Source organism: Arachis hypogaea, chromosome 19 (genome assembly GCF_003086295.3).
Source record: "Arachis hypogaea cultivar Tifrunner chromosome 19, arahy.Tifrunner.gnm2.J5K5, whole genome shotgun sequence".
Lineage (NCBI taxonomy): Eukaryota > Viridiplantae > Streptophyta > Magnoliopsida > Fabales > Fabaceae > Arachis > Arachis hypogaea.
The window spans coordinates 2,491,546-2,502,339 of NC_092054.1; the positions used below are offsets into that span (position 1 = coordinate 2,491,546).

Consider the following 10,794-nt stretch of genomic DNA (forward strand, 5'->3'; position numbering starts at 1 on the left):
ATAATAAATTATGTTTATAATCACAATTACACCCGTCTTATTTTAGTTTGAGAAATGAGCACATATGCTTCAAGACCAATGTTGGTGTACCAAAAATCATTGCGGAAAATCAATATGATTTCCTAAATTAGAGGCAATTAAAAACTAAACATTTGATTCCAACCTCAACAAATATTCATTTTACTCACAAGATGCAATTTTAACTTTAAACGTTAAATCCTAACTTCTATGATGTAATATTCTCCAAAACACATGATAAACAAAATAAACATGTATCAATAATACCAAGATAACCTAAATCCAGTTAACTCTACTTTTTCTTAATAACTGACTGAATTATAAAGCATGCATTTAAGTGTTCAATAAATTACTGATTAGCAGTACCTTTATAAGCTATGCTGACTACCTGGGTATTTTCTATATCTTAAATAGGAATACAGAGACAACAAAAAAAGGATTCAAAGAATAATGTCTGTCAAATATTCTTTGTCTAAATACTCAAAAGACAGAGATGCTAACTACTCCATCTCCTGTCGCTCAAATAGATCCTTTCAAACACGCCACAAAATCGATCAGTTTGGCACTGCAAAAAAATTTTAAAAAAAAAATGTTACAGCACATCTCTATAAGCTTCACATTTGAGGTGTATTAATTAACCCAACCTTTCTGCATTAATTTTGTCACAAAAGGTGTTTATAAAGAATCTCTTATGCAAACATCATACTTATAAGTCAACGTGATACACAAAGGGGAGGATGATCTTACTATATGTGGAGGTGTCAATTTGTTCTGGAAGCTCCTTTATATCAACTTCAAACCTTGATTGCACCTGGAATAATATTACAAATTTGTTTAGCAATTGATTAAAGGAAGGATCAAAATTTTCCTTTTACCCTTTCTGGATGGAATTACGCAAGAAAATTCTGGAAAATGGTCCTAACCTGATTAAGAACTTCAGAGTCAGCTGTTGAAGAGACAAAAGTAATTGCAAGCCCCTTGGTGCCAAATCTACCAGCTCTTCCTACCTATCAGTTTAAAACAAAAATACAACCATGTAAATATGGATTGCATAATGGTTAAATTAGCAGTACATAATGAGGTAATTTAATTCATATCATTTTTCGAAAAAAAAAGTCGTAATGATATGCAAGCAATTACCCTGTGCAGGTAAGTGTCAGCAGAATCAGGCATGTCATAGTTGATAACTATGTTAACCCGTTCTATGTCGATACCCCTTCCTACTAAGTCTGTTGCAACAAGAATCCTTTGCCTCCCTTCTTTGAAGCCTTTGTATCGTTTCAACCTGAAATACAAATTGCATGTTGTCAAAAAGATACAATTCACTTGATAGGTAAAAATAAAAAAACACGCAAATATATCAAATAGATAAATAATCCAGTAAGCAAACTGCTAATCCCCTTGATTAGAGAAAGATCCAGCAAAGAGAAAATAAGTAAACAAAAAAAGGCTAGCTATTGGGGGAACTCAACAGTGTCATTACAAAATTCAAAATATTAGATAAATGCTCAAGAGTGGGAATATGATTTCATTGAATGTCATGCATACAGACATATCATAGAAAGCTTGAAACCGAAGATAGACAGGTCGGGGTATGTTATATAAAAAAGAACATGTAAGCACCTTTCTTCCTGTGACATTCCAGAATGTATACATATTGAAGGGAAGTTGCACTCCACAAGCAACTTGTTCAACTCTGCAGCTCTGCTAACACTTTTTACAAAAATAACAACTTGGTTGAAGTCCAGAGCATCAAGAAGATCATTCAACTTACGATTCTTCTCCGATTCTTGCAATTTGATATAGTGCTATAGGAGAAAAATAACTAGAAATGGGATTGTGGACAATATGAATTAAAACATAAAAAATATAAAACAAAATTACTTGACCTCAAAAGGAGGATTAAGAAAGTCCTATGAAACACACCTGAACAAGACCATGAAGTGTTAACTTGGCCTCATCATCCACATAAATTTCCATTGGCTGAAAGAAGAGAGTCATCAATAAGATGGCTAAGCCAAATCTCATTTAAGAAACATAATTCAGTTATTTGAAACTACAAAGCAGAATATTTGCAATAATAACAATGACCAAGATTCAAAGCTTTTAACACACATAACCACCCATAGCAAAGAACAAAATTGACACAATAACTTCAAAGTATTTCAAGGAAAAGGAAAAATCATATAGCATCTTGATTCTAGATTCAGTCCAATAATAACCACATAAATAGAATATTACATCTTGCATAAATTTCTTGCAAACAGGTCGGATCTCTTTGCTGAGTGTAGCAGAAAACATCATGACTTGCTTTTCATGGGGAGTCAATTTGAAAATCTCTTGCACATCTCTCCTCATGTCTGCAATGGTCAAACAGTAAACATGCTAATAAGCATGAAAAGTAGAATAAGCTATCAAATAGCTCTCATATAGCTAAAAAGCTAAAATTGCACAAAAATAGAACTGGAAGAGAGATACCAAGTGATTCAAGCATCTTGTCACACTCATCAAGAATAAAATGCCTCACATTCTTTAAGCCAAGGTCCTTATCTCTAGTCAGGGCAAGAATCCTCCCAGGTGTTCCAACCACAATATGAGGACATTCATTCTTAAGCAATTCTTTGTGAACCTTAATATTGACACCCCCATAGAAAACAGCAACTTTGATATCAGGAAGATATGTGCTGAACCTTTCAAATTCATGGCAAATCTGTACAAGTCAGGAAACAAATGAGGATTTTCTTAAGTATACATTCATTTTTTTTCCCACATGTTATTGGGTATTGGTGGAAATAGAAGTGATTCTTCAACATATTAAGGCAAACAGACCTGATAAGCTAGCTCTCTCGTATGGCAAAGAACAAGAGCTGCAACTTGACCAGGAAGAGGATCGATTTGCTGAAGTGTTGAAAGAACAAAAACTGCAGTTTTTCCCATCCCAGATTTTGCTTGACAAATGACATCCATTCCTAAAATTGCTTGAGGGATGCACTCGTGTTGCACTAATGAAGAAGCAAAGAAAATTGTAGTGGACGAATCCTCAGTAAGTATATATGATCTGCCAGATCCTTTTAATGGAAAGGTTTACCAACCAATTTTCGTGACCTATTCATAACATGGTAGTAGTGATTACCTGACATATCCAAGAAAGAAAACAATATATTAGACTCATACCAATGAAACAGAAACTGACATAAATGGAAGAAAAAGAAGAAGAAAGCATGTACTTGATCAACTATCTATTAGTAGAAAGTGATGGGACTAAATCAGGCAATGACCTACTAGTCATCCCAAACAAATAGATATAATTAAGAATCAAATGAGAAATTAGGTCATCTAACTAAAGTAAGTTGAAATTACAAAACATCAAGAGCAACAGCAAGGGGAACCAGTTATGAACTTATAATTATCCCAAGAAAACATCAAACTACTAAAACTTGCCTTCGGATGGATGCTCGAATCCTGAATCGACAATAGCTCGAAGAAGCTCAGGTTTCAACAGGAAGTCTCGGAATCCTGAGCTATGGATGCCAACATATCCCCTGCGTCATGTATAAAAGGTACAGCAAATTAGGATGATAGTTCCTCAACGACTGGATAGAGAACTTAAAAAGACTTTAAATCATTATATGCTTCGGGATAAATTAATTTTAGAATAAAAGATTAATGATGAAGAGAAATTGTGAAAAGTTCTTAAATTTTCCGTGAACAATAGTTTTAACAAGTGCTCTTAACCCTTAAATTATACTGTTTTGAAGCAAAAATATCTCAATCGAAATACACTCAATTAACGAAGAAACCGTAATTTATGAATTCCACTCATCACCCTAATCACCCTTAACTTTTTTTTGTTTTTGTACTTACTTCAGTGACGTAATAAAAGGATTAAGAAAAAACCAAAAATTTAGACAATCACGGATAAAATTTCAATTAAAAAAACTGCAGATTTCGATGAAAAGAGGGGAAATAAGGAAAGGAACTAACTTCTTGCCGGATTCAGCAGCAGGTTTTGCAGAATCGGGGGCTTTTTCATCTTCTTCTTCGTAGTCGATGAGCTCTTCCTCGTAAGCCTCGGTATCCTTCAATTCGCCCATCCTATTATTCCAAATCCGATTTAGGGTTAGGGTTTTCAGTTACTATAGTTCATATGAGAGTAAATTAGTAGGAAACGATAGGAGAAGGAAGAGGATGAAGATTTGAGAGCAGGGAGCAAGCAGTATACGTATGTTACCTTTGAGCTATTGCGTAGATTTGGGAATTTAAAGTTTGAAGCGAATTGAAGTGAAACAAAACCCTAGATCTGGGTTTTAGAGAGAAGCAACAGAGAGAGGAGAGAAGAAAAAGAAGGAAAGGAACGGAGAAGATATAGCACCCAGCAACCACCGTTATTACGAAAATGACCCTGTGATGCTCCACACTCCTTTTAGGCTCCAGCATTCTTTAATTCTTTCTTCGTTTCTTTTGCGATCAAGTGGTAACTTTAGATCAACTTGTATTGGGAATAAAAGTGATGCATTCTTTTTAATGTATTTGAATAAATTATTTTTTAATCATAAAATGTTTTTAAAATATTAGTAAATTCTTTTTATCATTTAAAAAATAAGACATAATTAAATTTTTTTATGTATAATTTGTCTTCGTGTAAAATTTATAATAAAAAATTATTCGATAATTTAATAAATTTAACTAAATTATCATTTAATCATTATTAATTATTAACTTTATACAAAAACAATTACATATAAATTTTTACTGTAATTAAATATGCCATGCAGGCTGCAGCCATGGAGGCCAAAAATGCAGAGACTTGTAAACCTCAAATTGAGGGCCTAAAAATTTTGGGTTGGTTTATTGTTTATTTTTAATTAATTTCTCTTTTTAATTTTGTATCCTAATATGAGTGAAAAAATATTTAAAGCAAGGGGACTAGTAATATAATATAAAATTACTTTTTCTTTATCGGTTTTCTCATTTTAGAAAAATTTTATCCTAGTAGAATACAAGATAGGGATGTATCTATTCACACCAAATTAGGGATTAGAGGGAAAGATGTCTATCATAATAAAGAGAACAAAGCCTAAAGGGTAGTTTGTTAAAATTATTCAAACTGTATAGATGGATTCTTGATATCTATCTATCCAAAAAACACAATTTGATTAGTTTGGTTAAACAAAGCTTGAGCAAAATAACATTTAGTGATATGATTTTTTGCTCAAATGAAAAAATAACAAGTACACAGGAATGAATTAGTTTACAGAAACTATGGTATGCCTTTGTGGAAAGCTAGGCAAAAGCAATTGCATATGCATCAAAATTAAATTAATATGCCAGAAAAGGAAAGTAATGAATTAAAGGCTCAAAGTCACAACTTAAATTCACAGAAACATTCAGGTAGAGCAGAGCCTCTTCCATTGACAAAATCATCTCTGTGAAGCTTCCATAGTTCTTGCATCAACTCCTTTCCCTCCAGACCCTTCGACGTGAGCTCCGCAAAGCCTTTTCGGCTCAAGAATAGGGTCTTGTACAATCCTTTGAAAGCTCTCATCGCCGAAACCATCTTATCCATGTTCCCAAAATATGTAGCTACATAAGAATCACTATTGATGGAAACATAATAATCCAAAGCAGCTTTTGTATTGCCATGCATGTTCATGAAGTCTTCACCACTAAGAAGGCTAGACTTGGTAAATATATTGGTGTAGACGTCTGTTAAGCCTTCGATTTCCATCAACCCATCTCCGGCTGCAAGGTATATATTTGTGGTTGGTGAGATAGAAAGTGATTTAAGTATTAAAGCTGTCTCATTAGGTGTAAGAGGACATTTCCCACGTAACCGCCATATCCGGGCTAATTCTCCAGTCCATGGTTTTCGGTCTATTTGAGCTGCTTCTATGGCTTTCATGGAGGTAGGTGAAAGCCCTGGATACTGGCACTGGCTGTATGCAACCATGTCAGGCTCAAATCGAAGATGAAGGGACATAAAGGGTTTAGGTATCGCATCCAGAAGCTGAGAGGCTTTCGTTTCCAAGGATCTGGTGAGACGCAGTGCCTTGTAACAAGCTTGACACAGAGCAGCTTTTGCATACAAAGGGTATCTGCAAAGTTATGAGAATATCAAAGTGCTACCAAATTTACAAAAGTGAATGAAATTGGAAAATATTACACACTGATTGAATTATTCTTGCCCATAGAACATAGTCGATGATTTTGATCATGGACAATGATGAGGTGTTCAGGAATTAATCTCACACTAAAGTTAATGATAAGAATTTTCTCATTATTAGTATTGCCATAACAAAGTGAAATATCCCTCTAAAAAATTGAAGACAAATAAGAATACATGGAAGCAAAACCTAACCCAAGTCACACTGAAATTCTGAGTCAGCAAATATCCCAAGTGTCTTTTATTTTAAAAGCAGTTAATTTTTTTATTATTTTAAAAGCATGGTCATACCTGTCCCTTCTTTGAGACGCCGCTGGTGTGATTGAAATGTATTTATGTTCTAGTAGGGATGGAAGAACACTTTCAATATAATCAAATTGGCCTTTCCGTTTGCTACAATCCACGTGAACAGGTTCTTTTGAAGCAATCTCCGGTGGTAACTGTTTGACAACTTTGACAAAGCCATTCATTTGTTCAATGAAGTAGTCTACATCATACACATCTGCAAAGCCACTGTTATTGAATCAAGTAAGTCAATTCAGCATGACTAAGACACATGGTATGTCGTAACTTCAAATACCATCGATTAAATGATAGCAATTTACCGGCCAACATATCATTTCTAAATAAAAAATTGGGGAATTAAAACAACCTCACATAAATTGAAGGTTACCTTGATTCATTCCAATATGAAGCCACTTCAAACTTTGGCAGGACAAGGGTTGCATTTAAAAGACGAGCAATGCCCACACCATCACAGAACTGCAACCGTTGCAAATTTTATCTCAATTTTAAGAAAGAAGCAAAATTGTTTCAAACAGTTTCTAAAGATCTGAAGTTGAAGTTCAAGAGTATCTTCAAGCACTCACATCTCTTCGCATCTGATTGAGGCCCCCATAGCAATCCACTCTGATATATCCATTGGTTTCTAATGGTAGAGCTGCACCATTTCAAGAATAAACAAAAAACGAAAGCAGTTGTCTGCAATGAAAGCCAATTAAGGTTGATTCAGAAAAATAAAAAGCCAATCCGCAACCCGACCCAACTTGACCCTATCCCTGTCCTTTGTAACTCTACTATCAAAAATCATAATTCTTGACTTTTCCACCACAACATTTCTACAACATTAAAATTCCAAAACAAAGCCCTAAATTCATATTATTTAATTTAATGAACTCCTCCTATACAAGTACCCTCATTCCAAAGTCCAAACAATTTCAAGCTATGGGACTAACACTATATTATGAATGCGAAATCAAACTAAAACTCATTTCACTGAATGAATCTAGTTTTTTTAATCCAACAGATTAATGGAAATAACAAACTTTTAACCTCCAAGCAGAAACCTCATGCAAACAAATATCATTTGATTATAAACATTAAGTACCTGTTTGATGCCCTTGTAGCCACCAATTGCAAGGTCTCCACTCTACTAATCTCCGAACACTCCATATATCCACCTCCCCTCTGCAGTCACACATATATACACACAGAAACACCAATTCTCAGATCAGTAACCACTAACCAGAAATTAGACAACAATAACAACAAAACCTTATGCCACAAGGTGGAATCAACTATATAGATCATATCTATATTTAGTCTATTTATACTTAAATCCCTTTAGATAATGAACACTGCCCAAAATTGAAAAATACCCATTTGGCAAGTTCAAAACTTTATGGCAGACCTAACATAAACAACTAAATAAACAAAATGGGAAGTGTGGAAGCCGTGGCCAAAATAAAAAAAATGCCATATTCCAAATTGATTATACCCAGTTGCTAAGTCCAAAACTTTATAGTTGATTAGGCAAAAATAAATGAAAAAATCGAAGGGATTGGAGATCAATGAACTTACAGTAGTGGTGGTTTCCCAGAAAGAGGAATTTGGGAGAAAGGGGAAGAAGAAGGAGGGGATAGAAGTGCGAAAAGAATGAGGAGTGAGAGCGTGGCGACGAGAATGCTGAAGACAGGTTTCACTGAGAAAACGAACATTTCATTTCACAAGAAACCAAGTGATCAAGCTGTGTGATCTTTGTCTTTCTCTTCGATTTTGTGATTTGATCCGCGAGAATGGCACAGCTCATAGCTCATAGATCTTCTTCTATTCATAGGGATTGTTTGGAGCTTCTAAGAAAAAGATTTTTTTAATTATTTTTTTTAAATAAAAAAATAAAAATATTTTTATATTTAAATATTTTATTTTAAAATATTTTTATTTATTAATTATATTTAAGTATAATAATATAAAAATATTTTTTATTAATTTATTATATAAAAATTATTTTTTTAATAAAAAATATAAATTATAATTTTTCAAAAAAATATTTTTTATTTTTTTAATATTTTTATTTTTACTATTACAAATTTGTTAAATATACTAAAAAATAAAAAAAAGATAATTTTTTTAAAATAATAACACCCAAACAAATACATAATTTATAGGGCAAAACACTACAATAAGCCAACATCACTTCAAATTTACGTAAATGAGCCAAAAGGAAAATCGATTCAGCAATAAGCCAAATCGTATTTTAATGTAATTCGAACAGGCTAGTTCGAACTGCATTTAGGAATAAATCGAACCAGGCCAGTTCGAATTAGGAAGAAAGAGTTGATAGTAAATCGAACCAGGCTGGTTCGAACTAGCATTGCATGTAATTCGAACCACCCCAGTTCGAATTATAGGTAATTTAGGGTCTTCAAGTAATTCAAACCACCCTGGTTCGAATTACACTTAAGCTGCGTTCTAAGTAATTCAAAACACCCTGGTTCGAATTACTAGTGATTGTGCTATATAAGGAGTTCGAATCAGCCTCATTCGAACCATTCTCACCTTCCCCTACCCCACCAAATCTCATAGAAAAGGACCCAGATTCTCTCCGACAAAGACCTGAACGGAATACTCTGCTGATGGGGGACGATCCGGCACGGTTATATCGCTTGGATGGAGTCGCCCATATAGCTGGGGTCATCAACGAGGATGTTAGTACGGATATAACTTTGTTCTACCGGTACATGTGAGTTAGTGGTTTTGCATGCAGGTTAGATGGTGGTTTATGTTATTGGTTTATGTTAGTGGTTTCTGTTAATGGTTTCTGTTAGTGGTTTATGTTAGTAGTTTATATTAGTGGTTTTGCATGCGGGTTAGATGGTGGTTTAGTTGGTGGTTTATGTTAGTGGTTTCTGTTAGTGGTTTATGTTAGTGGTTTATGTTAGTGGTTTATGTTGGTGGTTTATCTTAGTGGTTTGTGTAAGTGGTTTATGTAAGTGGTTTACGTTAACGGTTTATGTTAGTGGTTTATGTTAGCGGTTTAGTTGTTAGTGGTTTATGTTAGTTGTTAACGGTTTATGTTAGTGGTTTGTGTAAGTGGTTTATGTTAGTGGTTTATGTTAGCGGTTTAGTTGTGGTTGTTTAATGTTAGATCTTTCATGTCAGTGGTTTATGCTGGTTTCTTATGTTAGTTGTTTATGCAAGTGGTTCTCGTTCATGGATTTTTAAGCGCTTATATTTAGTACGATTTTTAGGTTTATCAATTATCGTGTTGATTATCTTTGTCATTGGTAATTAAGTTGGTCCCACTAATGCAGTTCATTTCTTCCGCAGCCTCAGCGATGCATCAGGAGCATGCGGCGGCAGCAGGGCATGGTCCTCGATGACAGATACGTTCCGTACCTGCAGATGGCAGGTCTTTACCATCTTGCAAGGCTGAACGATAGATGGTTCCGGTTGGACGAGGCCCTTGTCAGTGCGTTTGTCGAGGGATGGCGTCCGGAGACGTACTTGCCATACAGATGTGTGCCGTCGATGCTAACTAGCGGCTTGCAATGACGGAATGCCTCGATGCACGGTGGAAACGTCCAGAAAAGTATGTGAAAATAGGCTTGAGACTCGTCAACTTGTCCACCAACTCGAACGGGGCTCGTGCGTAGGACTGCAACAGTACTCGGCATCGTTAACTGGACTCCCAACACCCACCTAGGGAGCTCGTTGTATGACTCATCCCAGTCACCGTAGATGAGGGAAATAGCCTTCTGCTTCGCCATCCAGACCCTCCTGTAAGTCGGCATAAACCCAAAGTGTGCTGCTGTGGCATTTAGGAGCACCTTTATGCTGACGGATGCATCGGCCCTGACCATTGGCATAATGAACGCCGAAATCACATGATAATCCAAGCTCCTGTGGTCACTCGAGATGGAGGTCGCAAGACAAGTGTGAGGTCCATTGTACCGTTTAACCTCCCAAATGCCCTTGCGCTGCCTGAGGCTCAGTCGAATCAACCAGGTGCACCCATTCCCAAACTCAGAACACTTGCCCACATAACGGCGATGATCAGACTCCACTACCTTGTACTGTACCCCTCGCCGGATGCTGTAGGTCGTCACACTTAACAGGGCCTCATCTTTATCTTGAAATTGCTGACCAACCTGGAACTCTGTCAGACCAGCTGTCCCTTCCGCATCTCTAGCTCCGAATCCAACGGAATGCCCTGAAACACCCTCCTGCCTCATGGCGTCCAGGTCCAAAGAGGAAAAATATGGTGGATACTGCTGTGTGCCAGAACTAGAACCACCGACCGCCAATGCAGGCTCACTCGGTCCGACATCGTC

General features: G+C 35.8%; 2 protein-coding genes across 4 annotated transcripts; both read right to left on the reverse strand.

The window, feature by feature from the left end:
• Positions 1–290: 290 nt before the first annotated feature.
• Positions 291–4,482, reverse strand: LOC112775765 (DEAD-box ATP-dependent RNA helicase 15). 2 transcript variants are annotated; one of them, XM_025819601.3, is made up of 12 exons: positions 4,250–4,482; positions 4,003–4,113; positions 3,460–3,560; positions 2,848–3,020; positions 2,497–2,728; positions 2,260–2,378; positions 1,945–2,001; positions 1,642–1,826; positions 1,159–1,303; positions 942–1,025; positions 766–829; positions 291–583 (listed from the first exon to the last, which is right to left on the reverse strand). In XM_025819601.3, the coding sequence occupies exons 1-12, from the start codon at positions 4,453–4,455 to the stop codon at positions 573–575; spliced, it is 1,488 nt and encodes a 495-aa protein (XP_025675386.2). In that variant the 5' UTR covers positions 4,456–4,482; the 3' UTR covers positions 291–572. The 2 variants fall into 2 exon arrangements, with proteins under 2 accessions (XP_025675386.2, XP_029151377.1); XM_029295544.2 differs by having other exon boundaries at positions 2,848–3,151; positions 4,250–4,481.
• A 624-nt stretch (positions 4,483–5,106) lies between these two features.
• LOC112776837 (O-fucosyltransferase 13) lies at positions 5,107–8,291 on the reverse strand. Of its 2 annotated transcripts, XM_025821101.3 has the most exons (6): positions 8,042–8,291; positions 7,569–7,648; positions 7,051–7,121; positions 6,855–6,943; positions 6,473–6,694; positions 5,107–6,113 (listed from the first exon to the last, which is right to left on the reverse strand). In XM_025821101.3, the coding sequence occupies exons 1-6, from the start codon at positions 8,176–8,178 to the stop codon at positions 5,381–5,383; spliced, it is 1,332 nt and encodes a 443-aa protein (XP_025676886.1). In that variant the 5' UTR covers positions 8,179–8,291; the 3' UTR covers positions 5,107–5,380. The 2 variants fall into 2 exon arrangements, with proteins under 2 accessions (XP_025676886.1, XP_025676887.1); XM_025821102.3 differs by lacking the exon at positions 8,042–8,291 and having other exon boundaries at positions 7,051–7,162.
• Between the last annotated feature and the right edge of the window lie 2,503 nt (positions 8,292–10,794).

What these genes read in the sequence shown, in the direction of transcription:
- LOC112775765 (XM_025819601.3), bottom strand. Translation starts at nt 4,455, where the DNA reads ATGCTGGAGCCTAAAAGGAGTGTGGAGCATCACAGGGTCATTTTCGTA. An exon ending in GCTGCTGAATCCGGCAAGAA is followed by an intron (nt 3,561 to 4,002) that starts GTTAGTTCCTTT and finishes TACATGACGCAG; the next exon opens with GGGATATGTTGGCATCCATA. An exon ending in GCAAGAAATTTATGCAAGAT is followed by an intron (nt 2,002 to 2,259) that starts GTAATATTCTAT and finishes CTCTTCTTTCAG; the next exon opens with CCAATGGAAATTTATGTGGA.
- LOC112776837 (XM_025821101.3), bottom strand. Translation starts at nt 8,178, where the DNA reads ATGTTCGTTTTCTCAGTGAAACCTGTCTTCAGCATTCTCGTCGCCACG. An exon ending in TCTGGGAAACCACCACTACT is followed by an intron (nt 7,649 to 8,041) that starts GTAAGTTCATTG and finishes GTGTGACTGCAG; the next exon opens with AGGGGAGGTGGATATATGGA. An exon ending in TCAATCAGATGCGAAGAGAT is followed by an intron (nt 6,944 to 7,050) that starts GTGAGTGCTTGA and finishes CAACGGTTGCAG; the next exon opens with TTCTGTGATGGTGTGGGCAT.